At 41.8% G+C, this 25,200-nt stretch overlaps 1 protein-coding gene across 1 annotated transcript in view; it reads left to right on the forward strand.

The window, feature by feature from the left end:
• The window catches only part of LOC122541857 (elongation of very long chain fatty acids protein 5-like), a 39,527-nt gene that overhangs the window by 5,783 nt on the left and 8,544 nt on the right, over window positions 1-25,200 (forward strand). Inside the window, exon 2 of the mRNA XM_043678931.1 lies at window positions 18,598-18,768. Coding sequence (XP_043534866.1) covers window positions 18,607-18,768 — 162 coding nt within the window. The 5' untranslated portion in view covers window positions 18,598-18,606. The remainder of the gene's footprint in view (window positions 1-18,597; window positions 18,769-25,200) is intronic.

Genomic DNA, 25,200 nt, shown 5'->3' on the forward strand with positions numbered 1-25,200 from the left:
AGGAGATAGGACCCGTGGACACAGCCTTAGAATTAGAGGGGGTAAATTCAGACCAGAAATGCGGGGATATTTCTTCAGCCAGAGAGTGGTGGGCCTGTGGAATTCATTGCCACAGAGTGCAGTGCAGGATGGGACGCTAAATGTCTTCAAGGCAGAAATTGATAAATTCTTGATGTCACAAGGAATTAAGGGCTACAGGGAGAATGCGGGTAAGTGGAGTTGAAATGCCCATCAGCCATGATTGAATGGCGGAGTGGACTTGATGGGCCGAATGGCCTTCCTTCCGCTCCTATGTCTTATGGTCTTATGGAGCAGAGCGAGTGGAGAGCTGTGTGTTGTGAGGGTGAGAGGTTAGATTGGGGGAGGGGGGTAGATAGGTTGAGGCGGTTAATGTCTCAGCGACAGTTGGAAATGAAGAGATCGAGGGCAGGTAATAGGCCAGCGCGGGGTGTCCAGGTAAATGGAGTGTGTTGGAGGCGGGAGTCTTGATTGTAAAAGTAAGCTCGGAGGTGGAGGCAGCGGAAGAAATGTTCGACGTCACGGCGTGTATTAAATTCATTGATGTGTGGATGGAGGGGGATAAAGGTGAGGCCTCTGCTGAGGACTGATCGCTTGTCCTCAGTGAGGGGGAGGTCAGGGGGAATGGTGAACGCTCGGCCAGGCTGGGAGCTAGGACCTGGTGTAGGTATGGAGCTGGGAGTGGGGTTGAGGCTTGTAACTGGAGTGGGCATGGTGTTAGGGAGAATGGGGGTGGAGTCTTGAGCAGGGGTGGTGTTTCCCTCATGGTTCTTGGGATCTGTGGGGGGCGTGTCAGCAGAATGCAGATGAGTGGCCTTGGTGGGGGCGGAAGTGGTGGCGAACATGGCAGTAGTGGGGGCGGAAGTCACTGAGCGTGTGGCATCAGCGATGATGTGAGGGGCAGACGTGATGTTACGTGTGGTGCATGAGGAATTGTGAGGGGTGGAAGTGGCTGTGGAAGCGGCCATGATGGGGGCAGAAGTAACGTCATCCATCACCATGGGGATGGTAGCTGCAGCAGCCGCATGGTTAATGGCATCTGAGTAGTTCCAGAGGCCGGGGGAATCTTCTAGAATGTTTGAGGAGTGCTGGTTATGGAGGTGGGTAGATAAAAGTTTGTTGTACTTATAGTTTCTGGTGTTTGAGATGGTGTTGAAATACTGTTTATTGAGAGTATGAATTCTTCTGAGAATATAGTACAGAAGGGGTCCTTTGCAATCCTGAGAGAGTGTGGCCCTCAGCTGAGGCAGGGCTGACTGTAGAGAGGTTAGGTGCTGGCACATTGTTGCAAGCGTGGAGCGGAGGATCTTGAAGGAGAACTGTTGCTGGTGTTTTTGAATCTGTAGTCTGTACTGTTTGTCCTGTTCGGTTCCGAACTCTGCTGGTTTAAAGGTGGTCCGGAGTCTGTGTGGGATGAGTTGGTTATGGAAGCAGGCACTGAGAAAGCAAATGTGGCTGTGGTAGCGAATCTGTTTCAGGACATCGTTGAAGAGCTTCAGGGCAGAGGAGATGACCTGGGGGTTGCAGTGAGAGAGAGAGACTCACTGAGATTCTTGTAGAGAGAGGAGGAAAACTTCTTCAAGGTTTGTGCCCTGTGGATTGAAATCCATTTGGCCTATATTGATCTTTGAACCGTGTATCTAACCCCCAATCTTTCTTAATTTACTTAAATTCACGATGAGTGAAATCACAGGAGATCTGCCCATAAATTTCAGTTAAATGGAGCTTCAAGTTTGCTGGGGAGGCCCCTATATGACCTCTTTACTTCCAACCGCACTCTGCCAAAAAAAACCCCAAATGAAAACATGGTAAAGCGGTCTAAATATATGAATAACATCTTTTCAGTTTGTCCACATATTACAAAGCTGAGATGATTTACAGCAAAAAGCTTTAAGAAAGTGTTGGTGGTTAGTTCCAGAAAAACTAGGCAATGTTTTTCGACTTATTCGCTGTCTCCAAACAAGTGTGACCAAATCCATTCTATAATCAATATAGTCAAACATGTTTTCACGCAGCAGTGCAATGTTCCAGAGTTGAAGACTGGACACTACTGAGTCATCCCGCTCTTGCCTTGAAGATTCTGCAATCAGGTCATCTCTCTGTTCTGTTGGGCTGCATGTATGGTACAGTCCACCTCATTGTAAGTTTTGGCACATCCCTGAACACTGTGGGCAATTTAGCATTGCTAATCAAACCGGAGTCCCTGGTGTTGTGAGGCAGCAGTGCAGTGCTACAAGTGTCCTTAACTCTGCCACCAAGTGGACAACACTGCCTTTGCTCTTGGTGCAGAAACTTGGCCTGTGCTTTATGTCAAGCTGAGTCTAAAACATAGGTAAATTGGAGAATCTTTGTGTACTTTTGGAATATTTAACATTGGTTATGACTCTGGGAATGACAATCCCAATCCTTTTAAATCTCCCTAAGTGTCCTGTTGCAAGGTGCTGTGGTGGAGCTTGTTCATTCATCTGCAGATCTTGCTCTCAATCACAAAGCCACAAGAGCCTTGGACCTGTTGGCCAAAGATTGAAGAAAATAGGCTAGCTCAGCGAAGAACAAAGCCAACAAGGCACAAACAAGATGTTGGTGAGGTTGGGAAATAATCAAAATGGATGACAGTATTAATGTCTAGGTGATGGAAGATAATGCATGTTTACATGTGTAACATGGTGGTTGGAGTCTTGATGAGGCAGAATACTTTATCCTCAATTGCATCTTGAGTATCTCTAGAGCTAGTGGATAACATTCTATCACGACTTGTGCTTTGTAGCTGGTGGACAAACTCTGGAGAGTAAAGATGTGTTACTCTCAGCAGAATGACCAGTTTCCAACCTGTTCCTGTGGCCAAGATATTTCTGTGGTTGGTCCAATTCAGCTTCTGGTGAATGGTAATACCCAGGATGTTGACGGTGAGGGATTCAATGACAATGTTGAATATTGAGGGGTTATGTTTGGATTCTCTCATGTTGATGATAATCAGAGCTTATCATTTGTGTGGCTCAAATGTCATTTGCCCAGACTTGAATGTTGTTGCATATTCTCACAGATTGCTTCATTGTCTGAGGAGTTGTGAATGTTGTCTAGTCATCTGTGAACAGCCTTACTTGGAGGGAAGATCACTGATGAAGCAGTTGAAGACTGTGTGTGGGGGGGGGGGGTGGGGGGAAGGTGGGGAAGGGGGGAGTGTGGGGGGGTGCTCAGGACACCTCCCTGACAAACTACTGCTGCAATACTCTGACTGTGATGGTTGACCTGCACAACCACAATTATCATCCTTTGGGCCAGATATGACTCTTGCCAATGGAGGGATTTCTTTCCGACTCCCATTGACTCCAGCTTTGCTCGGGCTCCTTAATGCCATACCTGGTTACATGCTGCCTTAATGTCAAGGGCTTTCACTTTCACCTCACCTTCGGAAAAAATCTCTCTTTGTCCACGTTTGCACCAAAGCAATGAGGTTAGGAGCTGAATGGCCCGGTTGACCCCAAACTGAGCATACATGAACAGGTTATCGCTGAGCAAATGCTGCTTGATTGCACTATCAACAGCTCTTTCCATTACTTGGTTGGTGATCCAAAGTATACTCCTGGGGTGGTAAAGGATGGGATGGATTTGACCTGTCTTTTGTGGACTGGACACAGCCGGACAATTTTCCGTGTTGGCCAATTAAATCGTTGCTGATCTAATGTCCCACTCAATCCACCTCCCTACGTCTTTTATTTAATCGTCCTTTAAATGCATTTATTCTCTTCAACTTGTGGAAATTGTAGCAGCAATCCTTGTTGCTTTCTGGGTAAGGAATGTTTCTTCTGCATTCTCAATTTAATTTACCTGTGTCTATCTTTAAATTAATGGCTTCTAGTTTCATAACTTCATAAGCTATTTCCCATAAATGAGAAATAGTTAGTTTGTGTATACTCTATCCAAACTTTTTATTATTTTAAAACCTTATTAAGGCCATTTCTTAACATTCTCTTTTCAAGCGAATGTCCGTTCTCTCCTAATTGGCATAGTCTTATTTCTGCTATCATCCTCATCAATCTTCTCTGTCCCCTTTCCAGTGCATTTTAAAAAATAATTTAACAATTGGAATTGTATTTCCAGTTTGGTCTAGCCATAATGCAAAGCAAGTTTGACTTACATTCATTTCAATTTCATCCCCTTTAGAACAGTGGTTCTCAAGTTGTGGTCAGTGGACGACTGGTGGCCTTATGGGTGAACAGGCTAGAACTCTGGTCCCGTCATTCAGGAACTTGCTGCCATACCTAACAACATAATGTTGAGATTTGGGGCTGAAATGAAAACGACGAGCTGGCTAAATGTGGTTCCAACTAAATGGCCCCTGGACAAAGAATTCTGAGGAGAGAACCACTACTCTTGAAATAAAATCCAGCATGAATTTTGTAAATGACCTTGTAAATCTCTCTTGCCACTTTAGTGATTTAAGTATTTACACCCAGATCCCTTTTGTTCCCCTCCCCTATTTAGATTCTTACTCTTTTCGGCATCTGTTGCAAGTTTACTTACTTGGAAATGAGCTTGAAGGTCTCCGCTCCTCACCACATTCTCACTGCTGCTTGCCCCATTTGATGCATCCCATTTGTTCCAGCGAGTGTTGACACGATGAATCAATTTTCACTGACATCTTAACTGAAATAATTAAGATGTTGAATATTCAATTTTTATCCTGGTCTGAGTAAACACTTGAATTAGTGATTTTAATTAATTGTTTTTGTCCAAACTTTTTGAATATTCCTGTCAAAGGATGAGTTTCTACAAAACAAAACTTTGTAGAAGCCATGCATAAGTTTCCATGAAGGTCCACTTAATGTTCAGCTAACAATGTTCAAAGACAATTCTTACTACTATGGCACATCTCTTATTTGCTATTCTGCTTCCAAGAATGGCTGATAAATGGACCTTCTAGCCGAGAAGTAGGGACATTACCGCTGTGCCACAAGGTCATCAGTATGTCCAAAGTAAATTACCAAAATGATTTACGTAATTATTACATCTACTTGGAAAGTAAGCCGGGGACTGTGAGGTGCTTTGGGATGTCCCAAGTGTCATAGCAAGAGTTAAGCTGCTAATTTGGGTTGCTTGATTAATTAAAGTTAAAAATCACACAACACCAGATTATATTCCAACAGGTTTATTTGGAAGTACTAGCTTTCGGAGCGCTATTCTTTCATCAGGTAGCCGTAGAGTAGGGCCATATGACACAGAATTTATAGCAAAAGATTACAGTGTCATGCAACTGAAATGATATATTGGTCAAACAGATTGCTGTTCAAGTCTCCCATCTTTTAGAATGGGTTGCAGGTTTCTGTTCATTAATATGTAAATCCTAGAACTACTCTTAAGTCACATTCTCAAGATAGCTTAAGGTTTTATAAGAAAAAAAGGTGATAATGTGTTAAAGATGTGAGGTTAGAGTCTGTCTGTGTCCCAATCTTGAGTCAGATTGGTTCTATTTCCAAAGTGGAATTTATAAAATATTACGTGGATTGACTGCCTGCAGATTGTGTGCTTTTTGACCAAAATAGAATGTATCTGCAAATATAATTCTGGAAATGCAAATTTGTATGTGCATGTGTGCGTGCTTGGTAAAGTGTGTGTGTGTGTGTGTGTGGTGGAGTATAAGCCTGTGAGAGGGTGTGTGCATGGGTGGGAGTGTGGGGGTGTATGTGTGTGTATGAAAGAGAGAGCATGTGTATGAGGTCACCAGTTCTGACGTGCCACAGCGAGAAACCGTAATGACCTCCTCAGGAGACAGACACTGGATGCAATCCCAGTACTTCCTGGGTGCGGAGAAACTATGCCACGTTCTCGCAGCCTGCAATACATTTTCGATGAGGATCTCACCAAAACGTTCTCTATGCCTCTGCTTCTCACCTTTAAACAACTGCTAAACCTTAAACAGACCATTATTCGCAGCAAACTGCACAGCCTTCAGGACAACATTGACCACAACACCAGGCAACCCCTGCAAGATGTGTCAGAGTGTTGACATGGATACCACCATTACACATGGGGACACCACCCACCATGTACACAGCAAGTACTTGTGTGATTCAGCTAACGTTGTCTATCTCGTATGCTGCAGGCATGGATGCTCCGAGGCATAGTACATTGGTGAACCAAGCAGAAGCTGTGACAATGGATGAATGGACACCGTGCAACAGTCGCCAGATAGTGGCGTTCTCTCCAAGTCGTTGAACACTTCAGTGGTCAGGGACATTCAGTCTCAGATGTTCGGGTGACCATCCTCCAAGGTGGACTTCAGGATACGCAACAACACAGAGTGGTTGAGCAGAGGCTGATAGCTAAGTTTGGTACCCATGAGGGTGGCCTCAGCCAGGACCTTGGGTTCATGTCACACTACAGGTGCCCCCACTACACTAGTCTCTCTCGATCTCTCTCTCTCACACTCATGCAGACTCTCTCTCAAACACACACTCCTATACGCCCAACACTCAGCCTCGCATACCCCTCTCACGCGCTTATACTCCATCTCTCTCTTGTGCGCAAGCACACATATATACACACACACACACACACACACACACACACACTCTCACTCACTCTCTCTCTCTATACCTAGCATGCACACAAACACACAATCTCTCACATGCACTCGCGCATACTCACTGCCTCGTGCACGCGCACACAGACATATTGTATTTGCAGATACATTGTATTTTGCTCAAAAAGTGCACAGTTTGTAGTCAGTCAATCCATGTAATATTTTATGGATTCCACTTTGGAAATAGAACCAGTCTGACTCAAGATTAGGATACAAACAGACTCTAACCTCGCACTTTTAATGCATTGTCTGAACTGAAATGTCATCTTCTTTTAGAAAACCTTAACTTATCTTGAGAATGTGACTTAAAAGAAATTCTGGAATTTGCCATATTAATGAACCAAAACCTGCAACCCATTCTAAAAGGTGAAAGACTCAACAGCAATCTAGGTTTGTTCAATATATAATTTCAGTTGCATGACACTGTAATCTTTTGCTATAAATTCTGTGTCTTATGGTCCTGCTCCACAGCTACCTGATGAAGGAGCATAGCTTTGAAAGCCAGTACTAGCAAATAAACATGTTGGATTATAACCTGGTGTTGTGATTTTTAACTTTGTCCACCCCACTCCAACACCGGCTCCTCCACATCTTGATTAATCAAGTGTTGCCCAAGGGGCATTTTTCTTTATTCCATTGTAGTTAACTGAACTTTAATTCCCCAGCTGCTGTGGTGGGTGTAGTAACCATTGTGCTACCATGCCCAAAGTTAGATGACTATCTCTTACCCCCTTCTGAGTTTAAACTAATAGCTTTTCCCCACCTGATTTTTGTATGGCTTGGTTCCTTAATCTCACAAAACACAAGGGTTTGAGAATTGGCTACCATTGTGAAAATGTTAAAAAGCATTATGATAGAGATTTACCTTTTGCTTAGAACCTAAGTAAATCTCAAGATAAATATATTAAGTCTTGACTTTATATTTCTGTAATGAAATGATCATTTTGTAGTGTATTTTGTTTTGTAATACTGAATCCTCTCAAAGCCTTTTACCAAGACTTGGATAGAAATAAAAGCATTCCTGAAGTTATAAACACATCAAAAAGCAAAACCAAAGAGCTCTTTGTATACTATTCATGAAATCAGGAGAAGTTGTTCTTTAAAATCGTGCTTGGGTGGCACAGTGGCTTAGTGGTTAGCATTGCTGCCTCACAGCACCAGGGACCTGGACTAAATTCCACCCTCGGATGATTGTCTGTGTGGAGTTTGCACATTCTTCCCGTGACTGCGTGGGCTTCCTCCAAGAACTCTGTTTTACTCCCACTGTCCAAAAATGTGTGGGGTAGGTGGATTGGCCTAGGGAAATTGTGCATCACGTGCAGAGATGTGTAGGCTAAGTGGTTTAGCCATGGGAAATACAAGGAAAGGGTAGTGGGTTTGGTCTCGGTGGGATGCTGTTTGGAGGGTCAGTGGACCCCACGGGCTGAATGGCCTGTTTCCACACTATAGGGAATCTATGATAATTTGTTGGACAAGTGCTGTGATGGAAAATGTTGCATTCTAGGGCGGTGGAGTGGTGAATGCAGCAAGATAAGATGCTGGATCTATAATAGCTGGTTTCCTATAACCCATTCCAGTACTTGTCAAGAGACTGCACTCCAACTGGAGGTTGGAATTTCATTGGCTGCTCCCACACAAGTTAACATTCCACTTGCTAAATTTCAAACACAGTGAGTAAATATTAAGCTGATCTAAGAAAGCAAGGATCTGCTGTTAGGGCTGCAGAGCACTGCTGTCAGAGCAGTAATTTGTATTGTACTTAGATTTTTCTTGTGACCTTCAGCCATTACTTGTCTGACATCACTAAACACAGCTACAGAGAAAAAAAAATGCATAAAATTATTTCACAAAATGTTGCCACTCTTAGAGTCATAGTCATACAGATGTGCAGCACTGAAACAGACCCTTCAGTCCAACTCATCCATGCTGACCAGATATTCTAAATTAATCTAGTCCCATTTGCCAGCAATTGACTCTTTTCTGTCTAAACCTTCCTATTCATATACCTATCCAGGTGCCTTTTAAATGTTGTAATTGTACCAGCCTCCACCACTTCCTCTGGCAGCTCATTCCAGACAAGCACCACCCTCTGCGTGAAAAAGTTGCCCTTAGGTCCCTTTTGCCCCTCTCACCGTAAACCTGTGCCCTCTAGTTCTGGACTCCCCCACTCTGGGGGAAAAAAACCTTGTCTATTTATCCTATTCATGCCCCTCATGATTTTATACACCACTATAGGGTCACCCCATAGCCTCTGACGTTCCAGGGGAAATAGCCCAAGCCTATTCAGCCTCTCCCTATAGCTCAAACCCTCCAAACCTGGCAACATCCTTGTCAATCATCTCTGAATCCTTTCAAGTTTCACAACATCCTTTGTATAGGAGGGAGACTAGAATCTTGAATCAAATTTTCAATAAAATGATGAAGCTGAGAGGTGAATATATTCTTTCACCCTTTTGATCAAAGCATGCTGTCTATCAGCAAACAAAAAAATATTTACAGATTGGCTTAATCTAGATCACTCAGTTGACTTATCAGAGTCAGGAGATTTCCGATCAGGGAACTGTATTGTATCTACAAACTTGAGTAAGATCTACCACATTAAAAACTCAGAATTTGGACACTTTAAAGTGTTGGAAATATATTGTTTAGGAAAAGGACATTTTTCACTTGATCGCAACAAAAGGAAAATGTTACAGTAACTGATGTAGAGAATGTTTAATGTACAGTTGGTTCTGCTATCATGCATGTTTCTTCAATGCGAATTGTCTATAATGCGATTGAAGAATTTAGACTGTTATTTATAGAATGTAAACATTGCTGACATGTATTGGCTCTAATGCGATTCCAGTCCCATTGCTTTAAATGGTACTGCTATTGGGCGATTTTCTTATAACATGGGATCACATGGGAATGGAACTATCACGTTATATCAGAACAGTCTGTATCCAATTGTTCAACATAACTCTATGATTCAACGACTTGTCATTAATGGGATAATAGAGTGTTGCTCCCACGGTCTGACATCTCTTAAGTGCCTGGGTCTTGAACTTCATTCTGTGCTGAGGCTTATGATCTAGTTGCAGAAACTTTCTGTCTCTGGGGCACATTGAAATTACAAAGGATGGTCTGCTTTCATTTAGCACACCAAATCTGACCATTTTCTTTAACTGCTTTTCTAATGCTGCAGTAATTCAGTACTCCTCTGTTCCACACACCCTCTGCCTGATTTTTCTTTCCAGCTTAGACCCCTTAACCCGATCCCACCCATTTAAATTGTAGAGCTCATCACCTGCTGACCAGCTATGGTCCAGTCAGAGTTTGAAGATGCTTTTGCCCTGTCGAAAGAGCTCAGAATTCTTGCCTAGACTTCCAAACTTCTGTCCTAACATCAGTTTGCTTTATATTTTTTAGCAGTGCATATTAGGCTTGAAATTCTGATTGAAGATAAGTCTGCCTCTTTTTTGAGGGTACATCTATACACTAAAGGGGACTCTTGTCCTAAATTCTCCCCTTCCCTCTGCTCTCAAGCTGATTGACAACAGGCTCCCAGTCCTCAAAACACGAGAATGCTAGTTCCTCCCCTTCACTCCTGTCAGAAGGTGTGAAATCCAACCCAAATGATAGTATCTGATGGCTCCTGCTATTTCAACCAGATTGGGATCTTCTGCTCCATATCATTTACCCAGCAGGCTGAATCCTGGATGCCCCCAACTTCCACTGATATTGGACTTGATGTTTCTAGGTGAGTTAAGACTTGAGGACTGCTCACCCTCATACTCAAGGTCACTGCCAGGGCAGGCCTTCTCTCCCCAGTACCAGCAAAATGTCGGACTCTCTCCTACTATCTGCCTCCTAACCTACACCTGGCCAGAACTGCATGAAATTCTAACATACCACATGCCTCTCATGGTAGTCCAAGCCAGGATGACCTTTCCTTGGACTCCCCTTTGTTTGCTAACAGACCCTAGTAACCCCTACTCGTGCTTTCAGAGCCCAGGATAGCTGACTTGTTCCCATGCAGTTACAGCCAAGGGACATCCATTAGTGGATTGCGCCTTTGCTGATAACCCCATGACCCCTGCTATTCCACATCAGGATTTTGTTCATTCTTTAGCAGCTGTTGTAAACAGTCTGACCTCTGTGGTACATTCTGATCAAAAGAAGATGAGATGTTAACCTATTTCTTTACCCATGATTTATGTGGACTGGTGTCTTTTGCTGGCACCTTATTATTGGCCTCATCCAAAGTAGCATGACCTGTGACTATAATTAACATGGCAAGCCTCTGAGAAAATCTTTAAAAAGCCATTATAATGTACTAGTCCAGTGAGCTTAATTATCTTTCAATAATTCTTCCATCGGTGTAAGTGTAAAAATGGAATTAAATAACACAGCTCCTCTGTGTATTTTACTGGTATTCTATGTAGTTAGCCATCTGTGTATTATTTTCCTTTAGAAATGCATTGATAATTATTTGTCTTATCGCTGCAGCACAACCACATGTTGCTAACGGGTTTTTAGATCTGATGCTGGAATGAACACCTGGAACCTTTTTTTAAACTTGAAAATGTTTGACAGGATTTGCGAACAAGAGGGAGAGCTGAATCTTTCCAGCCCCCTGCTGACTTAAGCAATGGCAAGATTAGAAAGAAAAAATCATTGTCAGTACCAAGGAAAAGAAAACAGATTTTCCACCCATTGGTTTAATGTTGAGGTGAAACTCTTGATAGCGTACGGCAAGTATACAAATCATAGAATCCCTACAGTGTGGAAGCAGGCCGTTTGGCCCATCAAGTCCACATCAGCCCTCCCACCCAGATCCAACCCTTTACCCTCTCCCTATAATCCATGGCCTATTCACCTAGTTGCATATCCCCTGTCACTATGGGCAATTTAGCCTGGCCAATCCACCTAACCCTGCACATCTTTGGATTGTGGGATGAAACCAGAGCACCTGGAGGAAACCCACGCAGACACGAGGAGAATGTGCAAGCTCTAACATAGACAGTGGCTTGAAGGTGGAATGGAACCCAAGTGCCTGTAGTGAGGCAGCAGTGGTAACCACTGAGACACCAAGCTGCCCCAATTTGTATTCATCAACGTCTTGTTATTACTTATCATGTGGGGGAAATGTGAGATTATGCACTTTAGCAGAATGAATAAAGGAGCGTGAATTTTATTTAAATACAGAAAAAGGAATCGCAAAATGTTCAGTGCAAACTAGAAAAGAAAAGTGGAGTATTGGCCTTTGTTTCAAAACGAATGGTCTATAAAAGGAGAGAGGCTTTGCTAAAACTAAAGAAGGCTGTATTCTGACCACATCTGGAATACTGTGAACAGTTTTCAGCCTCTTATCTTAAGAAAGATATCCTGGCATTGGAACAGTCCAGAGAAGGTTCACGAGGCTGATATCAGGAATGGAGGGTCACCCATTTAAGGAGAGATTTAATAGGTTAGACCTATACTCATTGGAATATAAAAGAATGAGAGGCAACCTTGTTGAAACATAAAAGCTTTTTAGGGGATTTGATGGTTAGATGCAGAAAGGTTGTTTTCCCTTGTGGGAGAGTCTAGAACTTGAGGGCATATTCTCAGAATAATGGTTTGCACCTTTAAGACAGAGGTAAAGAGAAATTTCTTCTCTGAGGATCGTGAATCGTAGAATTTGTTACCACAGAGGAACTGTCAAGGCTGGGTCATTAAGTATGTTTGAGCCGAGAGTAACATTTTTAATCAATGAGGGGATCGGGAGTTAGGGGAAAAAAGCAAGGAAGTAGAATTGAAGATTATCAGGTTGGCTATGATCTCATTGAATGACGGAGTAGACTTGATGGGCTGAATGGCCTGCTTCTGCTCTTTTGCCTTATGCTCTTACCATGCCTTATTTGTACGTAGTTTCTTTCCAGACATTGGAGAGTTCCTAGATGACAACAATTCCTGACATCTTAGTCTAACGCTCGGCAGCTCCAGCTTGCTGCTTACTTCTTTAGTCCCCAACATCTCGTGGGCAGTGACCACTTGCATTCTTCGTCCACAAGGATGGCATCAGAAAGGCACCAGCCTTGCCACTTCGTTGTGACACATCTCTAACATACTTCTGATGCAGTTCAGGAGAAAGTGAGGACTGCAGATGCTGTAATGTAATTCAGTTCCTTCAGTACAGCAGGTTGGAACTCACTGATGTTTCATTGTGAAGCTGCTGACAGGCTGTTCTGTGCAGAAGCAGGTCCCCATCTCGTGTTTCGGGCCAGGAGCTGTCTCACGACTCTGATCTTGATCTCATTTCACTCACTCACTTTGCAGTTACTTGGATTCCCACAGCATTTCTTGCCCTTTTTTTAAGCAATACCATTCAGAGCTTACATCCTCACAGTACTTCTTATATTGCCTTGCTGTTTAGTGCAGACATTAAGCTAGCTTGTCACGGGTAGCCACCAGTGATCAGTCAAAGCAGTGGATGTATTGCTGTATAACACTGTGCCATGTCAACATTGTACCTACACCATGTGTTAGCACTTTTCAAACACACTGAATGTGCTTCAGTCAAATGACTGTGTCTGAAAGTCCATGGGGAGTAGTTTTCTGTTGTTCAGACATTTGCAATACCTTATCCTTCCAGAGTAATCGGAGGTAGACTGGGCTCTTTCAGGATCAAAATCTTGAGGTCTGTTCATGGATTTATGTGATGTACAGTGACAAATAATTTAATCAGGGTATCCAGTATCCCACAGGATGGCTTTGATATTCCCTATTTCAGGTTTAAGCTTGCTCGGTTTCTATTTACATGATTGCTGATAAGACCAATCTTACTACCTGTGCAATTCCGGTCTCTGGCCCGGGAGACCTGGGTTCAAGTTTCACCTGCTCCAGAGGTGTGTCAACATCCAAATTGTCCGCGGCATGTGAAACTGTAGGAATCCCCTTGTGGATACTGACCTGCAAAAGTAGGTTTGTGGTAGACAATAGAAAATCCCACAGCCAATTTTCAGCTGAGGCATTGGGAAAGGGAGTGCATTTGACTGTTACATTCTAAAAGTGAACTTGAGCACAGGATAACAACATAGGAACTGGGTGCAGAGAAAGCCATTCAACCCTTCAAGCTGCCCCACCAAACAACAAGATCCTGACTGATCTTCCCTCGGGGTTGGTACTGAGTCCAATTTTATTTGGCATTAATATAAATGATTTGGATGAGAATATAGTAGGTTTGCGGATGACACTAAAATTGGTGGTATAGTGGATAGTGAAGAAAGTTTTCTAAGATTACAAAGAGATCTTAATCAATCGGGTCAATGGGCTAAGGAGTGGCAGATGGAGTTTAATTTGGATAAATGTGAGGTATTGCATTTTGTTAATGTGAACAAGGGCAATTAATGTTAGGGCCCTGGGTAGTGTTGTCAGAGAGACCTAGGAGTTCAGGTACATAATTCTTTGAAATTGGCATCAGGTAGACTATAGAGGATTCAGAAAAGATTTACCAAGATGTTGCTGGGAATGGAGGCTTTGAGTTATGAGGGAGAGGCTAGAAAGACTGCTACTTTTTCACTGGAGTGAGGTGGGTGTGGGAGGTGAGCAATCAGGCTTTGAGGAATTACCTTATCAAGGTTTACAAAATCACAAGGGGCATAGACAAGGTGAATAGTAAGGGTTCTTTCTCTAGAGTGGGGAAGTTCAAAAGTAGGGGTATATTTTAAAGGTGAGAGAAGAAAGATTTTAAAGCGACCTGAGGGACAACTCTATTATACATAGGGTTGTTTGTGCATGGAATGAACTGCCAGAGGAAGTGATGGTTGCAGGTACTGTTACAACATTTAAAAGATATTTGGATAAGTACATAAATAGGAAAGGTTTGGAGGATATGGGCCAATGCAGGGAAATGGGACTAGATTGATTTTGGAACATGGTTTGCCTGGACCAGTTATACTGAAGGGTCTGTTTCCATGCTAAATGGCTCAATGACTCAGTGTTTCAAAGCCAGTTCAGCATAGCTGTCAACTTCCCGATACTTCAAAAATCTGTCTACCTCCTCTTTAAACACATTCAGTGATCTAATCTTCATAATTCTCTAGGGTGGAGAATTCCTGGTATTGGAAGAAGGCATTCCTTTGCATCTTGGTGTTAAATGAGAACTACAGAGTAAGGAGACAATGTCACATTGTTCAACATGCCCCCACTAGTGAAATAGATTACGACATGCTGCGTACTCTGGATTTATTTCACATTTTCAGTAATTTGCTTTCAGTGTATTTCATGAACCTATGTACCTGGCAATCATTGCGATTTTCTTGTTACCATATCCTAAATAATGGATTCTAGTATTTCCCTTCTACAGTGACATCAGGCTGACTGGTGTGCAGTTTCTTATTTTCTCTGTCTCTACTTTCTTGAATAGTGGAATTGTATTTGTTAGCTTCCAATTAACAGGGACTGTTCTAGAATCTAGAGAATTGTGGAAGATCTGAATCAGTGGATCAGGTATGAGACATTTCTATCAAATGATGTGCATCCGAAATTGACATTTTGGAATTCCGTCATTTCAAATTTTCATTCCAACCTTCAGGAACTTTTAAATATAAAATCAGTCTGTTAGTTCATTAATACTTTCTGAAATTAATATGTTTCTTGGGCAGTTTTGAGGTTTGCTGAGTCTGGCTGAGAAAAATTGTGACATTTTCTGGAAACCGAGATTAGCGGTTTTTGTCAGCCCGACTGGCTGGAAATCTGCGTAACTGCCTGTGTTTCTATTTCCTGCAGCATCTTCCCTCCTGTTCTCTCACTAACCCTGACTGATTCCCCCACACCCCACTGCACCCCCCCGCCCTCGCTCTGTCTACTCACCCTCTCTCAGGCCACGTCACCACCTAAAACAAAAGTAACAGCCATGTCATCCATTTTCATAGCTACATCTTTCCCATTCCAGGAGGAAAACAGCCCATGATAAGGCAGAAAGAATCAAGGCAGATAGTCAGATAGAATCAAGACAGAAGCCCAACATGGCTTCTCACCCATTATGAGGAGAGGATCCTGACTCCAAATACCCTGAATGTCTGACTGGCCATGCTCCAGCCTCTGGACCAGTATCTGATAATCTGTTTGACCTACTGTGCTGGGTCATCATGACTGAAGGCTCTGTTTCTTCCTGTACTGGTGACAGCTATGACAAGCTTTCTGGCTTCATGTTTGAGCTAAATAGCAAGGCAGACAGCAGGATTGTGAGCCTGGTGCAGAAAGGCAAGGCAGAAAAAGGTGCTAGAGTAACCAGGTATGCTCAAACTAAGTGATTATGGCATGGAGCGAAGAGCATGGGGATGCAGCCTGGTCCACTCCATGAGCTGGGTGTGTCCCCCTGACCACACAGTGTCCTTGCTGCAGCATTGCACTGGGAGTTGACAGTGTAGCAGTGAAGTGGATAAGCTCCTGTAAGTGGATAGGAGATGAGCCATAAGGGTTCTTAGAGGTTGCCACACTTCACATGCCAGTGGTTGTGGATGTGGGGTATGTGTGACCAGTACCCATGGACCATTCCCTGAGATGTTGGTGCCTGGTTTCCAACATGCAGCTCCTTTGGAGTGAGCTGACATCACCAGGTACTCCCTCTGCCTTTCATGTGAAGAATTCTCAGCGCCTTGCTTTTTTGCCTAGTACGATAGAATACTGCATATTAATGAAACAAGATCTTCAGGTTTATCAAACAATGATCCCTATTAGCTGGCAAAGCCAGAGTCTCTCCTTTCTACCCAGAGCTAGACTAAACAATGCAGCAAGTTACTCTCAATGTTGAGATAGGCCTTGATGGACATCTCCCACATTTTCCCCCACAGTCCATGTCATTCGTTCCTTATAATTTTATGTCTGCTGTCTGTCCGAGGATCAGCTGCTGCACCTTCTGCACTGGCAGCTGAGACTTGGGAAAGTAAATGTGCAATTGGGCACCAAGATACACAAAGACAAATAACTGGGTTAGATCAAGAGGAGAGACCAGGAATCAATGGGGTTGTTGTAGTAGTTGTAACAAGGTCAGAATAGAATATGCGTTCCTTGATTGGGGCGGTTAATCTGGTCCAGTCAGGGAGCCCTGGCTAACAAATAAGAAAAGGTGCGTCAGACATCCTGCTCACTCTGACAGCTGGCTCTAAGGAAGCAGGATCAGTGTCGAGGACTGTTCATGTGTAAATAAAGGCTGACTTGGTGACAGGATGCTGGTCTCTGTGGAGTTATTTCAGTTGCTAAGTACTGTTAAAGAGAGAAAAGATAGCCAAGTACAGACATTAGAAACAAAGGTTAGTTCACTGCTTCCTCCAAAGGAGTTGCATGTTGGAAACCAGGCACCAACATCTCAGGGCATGGTCCATGGGTACTGGCCACACATACCCCACATCAACAAACACTGGTATCTGAAATGTTTTGTAGCCTCAAAGGACCCTCATTGCTCATCTCTGATCCATTTACAAGAGGTTATGCTCTTCACTGCTGCACTGACAACTCTTAGAAATGATAGAATCCCTACACTGTGAAAACAAATCATTTGGTCCAACAAGTCTGCACCGACCCTCCGAAGAGTAACCCACTCAGACTCATTCCCCTACCCTATTACTCTACATTTATCCCTGACGAATGCACCTAACCTACACGTCCTTGAATAGTATGGGCAACTTGGCATAGCCAATCCACCCAACTGGCATATCTTTGGACGGTGGGAGGAAACCCACGCAGACACAGGGAGTATGTGCAAACTGCACACAAATAGTTGCCCAAGGCTGGAATCAAACCTGGGTCCCTGGTGATGTGAGGCAGCAGTGCTAAACACTGAGCCACCATGCTGCTCATACTCTCACGACAATGCTGCAGCAAGGACACTGTGTGGTCAGGGGGATGCACCCAGCTCATGAACTGTACCAGGCTGCATCACCAGGCTCTTTGCTTCCCGTCATATCACTCACTCAGTTTGATCACAGGTTGCTCCAACACCTCTGCCTTGCCTTTCTTCACTTTGCCCCTCAGCTAGAGACACCAGGCTCACAGTATTGCTGTCTGCCTTGTCCCAGCATAAAATGGAAGGAGAAATTGAAGAAATTAATTAGAAGAGGAGGGAAATGTCAAAGGGACGCTGGTAACCCTGAGGGAAGCTTGAAGAAAGGCAGAGAAGGAGCAGGATACCACTCATGGTCCCACTGAAGCCATGGTGACATCAAACAAATGATCACATAGTTATGGATGCATTTTCAAGGTTATGTCTGGTGTTAAATATTAATTCAGTGTTCATAATTCCTGATATACTGATGATTAAATGCTGAAATCTTGAAATGCTAAGGTCAGCATTTGTTGATCTAACGCAAATGCATTTATTCGCATTCTTGATACAGAAGGTAAATAAAGTGGAAACAAATATTTCTATAATTGAAGTGTCTTTATGCGTTCATTGCACATCATTAACAGCACCATGATTCAATGAATCTTTGGTGAAATATAATTTGGACCTTTTTATCTTTAGCGACTAATTTTCAGATCTTGTCTTGCCCCTGAATATATAAATGCTATCTCTTACAAGCATCTTTTTTTAAAAATCCTAGGATGTAGCCTATGTTGTTCGGGACATTTTTCTTCTTTTGGTCACATTAGTTTCTCCAGGACTATTTCTGTGCTAATACTGATTCCTCATTCTCACTCAACCCTCCTTTTGTTCCCTATTTTCAATTCCCCACTTTGGAATTTTTTTTTACACCTTCTACTGCCTTCCTTATAACCATGACTACATTTTGCAAATGTTTTCTTGACTGCAAAGTACTTTGGGCTAATAAGTCTGAGAGAGGCACTGCTTAAGTGCAAGTCCTGATGGGGTCAGAGATAAGTTTGATTTTGTAAATAGTGAGTTCTCAAGAATAATAGTTTAAAAACGAGCTGATAACCTTTTTGAGTATTGAAATTATTTTCCCATAAAGTGTACATGAAAGCAGCTTCTATATAGTGCCTAACTCTGTGTACACTTTGTTTTTCAGCAACCAGCCATGGAAAACTTACAGTCTGTCAATCCGGATCTGACCACCGGAGGGAGCTTTTATACCCTTGTTCTGAATTTGAAGTCAATCCCAGTGGCTTGTCTCTACATTGCAATGATCATCTTCTCCACCTACTGGCAGAAGTACACAAAGCCTCTGGAGTTGCAGAAGGTGAGGACATTGCTTCCTTGTGAATGCGGTTGCAAGTACACTCATCCAGCAGCCATCAGGGTGGGAAGCAAGTTACTGTAAATTAACTTGGTTAAGATATGTCATATTTTGTTGTCTGGAATTCTCAGTGAAATGAAGAAACTCTTGATAGGTAATACTGCAGTGTTAAAAATAAAGTTATTTCACAATCAAAGTGAGAATTCAGTAAATCGATAATGCTTTCCTCAAACACAATTGATAAACAACTTTGTTTCTGAGTCTGGGGGCCTGTTTTGCCTTTGAGATAATCTGTCTCGAGTTCTTTGAGACCGTCAAAACACCAGATCGTTGAACTGAAACATGAACTACTTTTTTTCCCCTCTTCACAGTATCAGTTTGACCTGCTGGGTATTCCCAGTGTTTGCTGTTTTTAACATCAAATTGTTTGAATCTGTTGAGTTAATCTGATGTGTCAATGAATAGTCTCATTTGCTTCACTCACAATAATTGACAAAAGCATGAATGTAACCACAATCTTGCATGTATCGATTACAGTGGTGTTTCTGACAAGTGCTAATTACGTAACAACACTGACCATTTTCATTAATTAGTTTAACGAGTCCCTTACATTACAGGTTGTTTAGAAACCAAGTGGTCAGTAAGTGTGCTGCTGGAGTATAATATAACTGGGAATGAACATGAAACAATTAAAAAAAACTTTAAATATGAATGTTTGGATTTTGTTTATATTTGGATGATGTCCAGCAACAAAACCACCGGGTTAATGTATCCCCAAAGCTGTAATTATATATTCTTACCTAATTCCCGAGGAACATGCCTGAGCACAGATCACAGTTAATAATCTAAGTTAATAGATGGGGTACTCATCTCCATTCTATCATTAAAAATTCAAAGACAGCTGCCTGAGGCTTTTCTTAAAATATTGGCTGCTGATCTCTCCTAATAAGTCGGTTGGTGAGTGGGCATTGTAAAATTGAGCCACACAAATCAGAAAGGGTGCAGTGTAGAGCCTCCATTTGTGCTGATTCTCTCTCAGCCGGTAGAGTGACTGGCTCTGGTTTTGGCTAACTGACTGGAGGCAAAAGGGTTACCACTGCAGATTACTGTGCAAAAGTGTCCTCCTGGAAAGTGTGTATGTGTGTGGTGCTGTGAGTCATGTTGGAGGCAGTGGAAGATTGGATCAATTCAGCACGCAATGCAAGCCCCCCTCACCTTTGAAAATGGATGAACAGCCTACGAATGCATATTTATGAAGGCATAAATGACGTATTGGATGGGGGTACCAACTGCAAATGTAAAGTATCCTCTGCAGCAGAGGGGAGCAATGTGCTATAAATGTGTGCTATTTCCCCCTGATCATTTGCCTATTTGGTACTGTGCTATTTTCTAGTCTGCTAAAACAATCATAGCATCCCTACAATGTGGAAGCAGGCCCTTCAGCCCATAAGATCCGTATTGACACTCTGAAGAACATCCCACCCAAACCCATCCTATCCCTGTAAACTTACATTTCCCATGGCTAACCCACCTCGTCTGCACATCACTGGACACTATGAGCAATTTAGCATGGCCAATCCACCTAACCTGCACATCTTTGGACTGTGGGAGGAAACTAGAGCACCCGGAGGAAACCCATGTAATCGCGGGGAGAATGTGCAAAATCCACAGAGACAGTCGCCCAAGTGTTGAATCGAACCTAGTGCTGTGAGGCAACAGTGAGCCACCGTGTCATCCTGTGAGTTAATGATTCCCACCCATGATTTGCAAGGCCAATAAAAATGAACTTTAGCTTTTGATTAGTTATTGATTCTTAAATTTAATTTTGTTCACTTAACAAAACTTGGTGGAGGACTCCAAAGCTAGAGGACATAGGTTTAAAGGTGAGGGGGGAAAGATTTAAAAGGGACCTAAAGGAAGTGGAAGAGGCTGGTACAATTGCAACATTTAAAAAGGCATCTGGATGGGTATATGAATAGGAAGGGTTTAGAGGGATATGGGCCAAATGCTGGCAAATGGGACTAGATTATTTTTTGGTATCCGGTTGGCATAGATGGTTTGGACCAGGGTCTGTTTCCATGCTATACATTTCTATAACTCTAAAACACATGGTTCTCTGTGAAATTTTAAGGTAATTGGTTTCATGCCCTAAACTTTTGCACCCCTCATTGACAGAGTCAGTCCTACCCATGGTGGTTTATGGTTGCTGCGCCTGATTTGGTTGTAGCGGCTGATATGGCCACACAGGTATATTCCTTAGTTGCTACTTCTCTGCCTTTAAAATGCCAGTGTCTAACAAAGGCAAATGCATTTTGGGTTTCAGCCATAACTACAATCTAAAATTGCTTTTGTCCCACATTTAATTTCTTAGTTAACAGGTTCAATGGCGGTATCTTTAAGTCGGAGATGTGCAGCATTTCGCGTGTCAACCATAGCTTAGCACACTTATCCCTGTATCAGAAGGTTGTGACCAAGTTCCACTTGATGAATTGAGCACAGGTGTCTAGGCTAACACTCCACTGCAATACTGAGGGAGTGCTGCATTATCAGAGATGCCATCAATTCAGATAAGATGCTAAACCAAGATCATTTCTTAACTCTCAAATTGGCATAAAAGAGACCATAACATTTTCAAGATGAGCAAGGGAGTTCTTCCTGTTATCCTTTGCAATATTTAGCCAACACGACTAATAAAAACAGATTAATTATCACATTGCAGTTTGTGGGAGCTTGTGTGCAGATTTCTGGCCGTATTCTGATTTTACAACACTGATTACACTTCAATAGGATTTAATTGACTGTAAAGTGCCTTTGAATGTTCTAAAGTTATGAAAGGTACTGTAAAAGTATATTATTTTTCCTATCTTGCTTTCTACCTTTCTATTGAGGCTTTCGTTCTTCTATCTTTTATTCTTCATGGATGGTGTTAAGTGTTTGCTTTCCATTTATGTAGCACTAATATTCAGAATTAGTCATTCAGAGGCTGAGATTTTAAAAAAATATACTAATGCATTGTAAGACTTGTTACTGTGCCAATGATTACCTTTAAACTTGACCGGTTTCATATAAACCTAACTTAATGTGTATTAGATTTAGTATCGGTTGTAAGTTTTTGGTTTAAAAATGATTATTCACACTGTTATATTTGACAAAAAGCAGTTCTGAATCCTGTTGATATGTCTATTTGCTATTTTCCCACTTGGGTAATAAGGCACATGAATGATTCATGCCTAACATACATAATGCATAATTAAATCACAATTTGATGGAGTGGAATTTATTAATTGTGAAGACACATGTGTTTCTGTAATACACTAATTCATTTCTAAGTTTTTATTGCCACATTGCTCATTCGGCTGTAATCAGCTGCTGTGTTGAGTTCCTAAGTAACAGTTGCACATTGTTGCAACAAATTATCCACAAAAACATGCTAAATACAGGCAGGGTGTGTTAATATACAGATTGGTGCAATATGTTTATTTTCCAAGAAAAGTTATCATGTTAATTACAGTAACAGTGGCAATTTAATCATTTGTCCTTGGCTGTCGAAACCAAGTTCTGATAGATTAATGAGGTTGATGGATTGCAGATTGTGCTGTGGAGTTCATGTAGATTATAAATAAGGCCTTGTGCTAACAACATGAGTGAAAATTGAAGCATTAATATCAACTAAAACTCCTTTTTTTGCTTTTAGCAAACTGACAAACACAAAACTTTTTATCTAAATTTTCTCCTCTGAACAAAGACTTGCAGTTGCTTTTGGGATAGGCAAGTTTTAACCTAATGAGTTATATGTACAGTAAAGCAGCAATGTGTTGTGAGTGCCTGGTATCATTTCAGGCCAAGAAAGGCACGCAAAAAGCTTGCATTAGAATGGACCCAGAATGCTCCCAATGGCTTAATATGTAAATATAGCACCCAATATAGTGTGTAGTATCATGGGTTCCAGATTAGTGCTGAATGAACTGGTATGACTAGTTGGGTAGTTTCCTCCAGTTGGCCCCCAAGTCCAAAGTGAAGGTAAATAAAAATTAACCAAAGTTTATTTTTATGATTGACATCCAAATTTGGGTGCCAAGACCGATAATGAGGTTAAGACTGAGCAGGGCTCAATTTGAATGAGCTACATGGTCACAATGCCTTCTGAGGCTTGCAGAGGTTCAGGGTGTGCCAAACAGGACATTGCACCAATTGCATTGTTTCCTGCAAAGTTCTACATACTCGGGAGCAAAAGCAAAATAAAAATGTGGGTTAAAATTACAACACAATATGTCCTAATCTACACAGGTTGGACTGTTGCAGGTCTGCCTGTGCAAGTGTGTGAAATGTTTTAACATTACTGTTAAAAGTACATTTTATGTGATATGTGCAATTGTATGTAATTATTCATCCTTCTAATCCCATGTTAACTAATCAAATGCATTTTAACTTTAAGAATCACAAAAACTATAGTTTAATTAGTAAAAGGTAAAATTTAATCCCAAGCATTTGATCTGTAGAATACACAGATCCAGCAAAGTCCACTGGGATTTTTTTTAGTAGGTGCATAATATTTGAAGTCCTGTCAAGTAACACTAGTCTACTTCCATGAAACAGCCTGTCATATGACAGTGTTATTGATATCTTTGATTGACAGATAGCTATTATCAAAAGAATTGAGTACAGCTCAAAACCTAATCATAACATTTTATTCGCTAAACTTATAATACAAATTGAAGCCTGAATTAAGATTTTATTTAGAAGCAGCATATATGCTAAACTGTTAGCTGCTTTCTGCATTCGCAGACAGTTCACTTGCCTCTCTGATGTCCTTTCCTGCCTCTCTCTGTTGCCCCATTTCTCTCTCTTTCCTTTCATATTTATTTGGTTGTAGATGCCAAGTAATAAAGCAGTAAATCTGGTGTCATTTCCTAGTCACTAACGTTACATGTTTATGAATGGCTGGGAGATGATCGTAAACTACAGAGAAAGTGTAACATAGTCAGAGTGGTATAAACATTTGACACCGGCCATCTTGTCTAAATCTGTTTGATAAATTCAGCCTGGGTCTGAAATCCCTTTTTTCCCGAGGCTATTGATTTCAGCAGTGTACCAGAATATGATACATTATCTGAGTTAGTATTGGACGCAGTGTTACATAGTTATATTGCTAATGGCTCCCTTGCTTCCCATACACTTAAAAAATAGTTTAATTTTAGACTTTAGTAATGTTGTCGCAATGTGTTTCTTCTCTTTTCTTTCCAAACAATAGCCACGTTTGATTTATTCCTAATGCACTGTTTAGAATAATATCACCCATTTTATACAGAATTTGAGCTGAAGCTTGCCTTGTGTGCATTTGTTAATTTCACTATAATAAATGTTGTTCCAGAAAATTAGAATGTTGAATATTACATGTGTAAAAAAAAAAGTGAAGATTGAGAATAAAACACAAAAGGCTCAGTGTTTTCGGATTGTGTTTTGAATAATTTGAAATTCAAATACAGTAACATAGTGCCAAAGTACCATCAAGCATTAATGGAAGGATAACACTTCAAGGACTGCAGTAGCATATCTACACCAACAAAGAGATTTTTTTTTCTTTTTCCTATTCCATGGCTGTCCCAGCATTACAGTAGAGAGGTAGGCAGCAACCTGTTTGTAGACTCTGTCATTGTCACTCAATAACTGACTGCATATAAAATCCTCTGCTGATTCTGCTTTCAAAATCTTTCCCCCATCTCTCTAATGGCAAGTCATCAACTCAGATTGGAGACTCAGTGCCAGATAAAAGTGCAGGCACAAACTGATGGCATTGATACTCTGTAGCTCAGCGTGTCGGCATGGTAGAGCTGCAGTACACGGGGCCATATATGGTGGTTATTTATTTTGGAATTATTAACTGCAGTCCCTATTTGGCTAGCACTTAGTTACAAGCCAACTTGTAACAAAGCTCAGGCACTCTGAGATTGTCAGCTAAATTCCCATGTTGAATTACTGCTGTAAATTATCTGATAGCTATTGTTTGTTCTAACATCTTGATCTTCTGTGGTCCTCACTTGAGAAAGATAAAGTAAGAAGTCTCTTCTCTTGACCATCTCCTATTCTCTTTGGCACTATCTGTTCCATAGCTTCTCTTTTGCTCTGCCATTCTCCTGCACTTTTCCTATTATGATGTTGTTGACTCTTTTGTTCACTTATTTTCTTTCTCTTCCTTGTATTTGCATATTGATCTCAAGGAGCCATGGGAAGAGTGGAGGCCATCTTCAGTTTGATGAGTAGAGGGAAGGGGGCGGCGGGGGAGTTGAGGTAACGGTTGAGTTTTCTGACTGTTGAGTGAAAATTTGGAGCATGTTGGGTGGGATGGATTTTGGAGGTGGGTGTTGTTGGATGAATCTGGTGCCCTGAGGATCTTACGGGATCAGAGCACAAACACAGTTGCCTGGAGCAGTGAGT

This window comes from Chiloscyllium plagiosum, chromosome 38 (genome assembly GCF_004010195.1).
Source record: "Chiloscyllium plagiosum isolate BGI_BamShark_2017 chromosome 38, ASM401019v2, whole genome shotgun sequence".
In the NCBI taxonomy this organism is placed as follows: Eukaryota; Metazoa; Chordata; class Chondrichthyes; order Orectolobiformes; family Hemiscylliidae; genus Chiloscyllium; species Chiloscyllium plagiosum.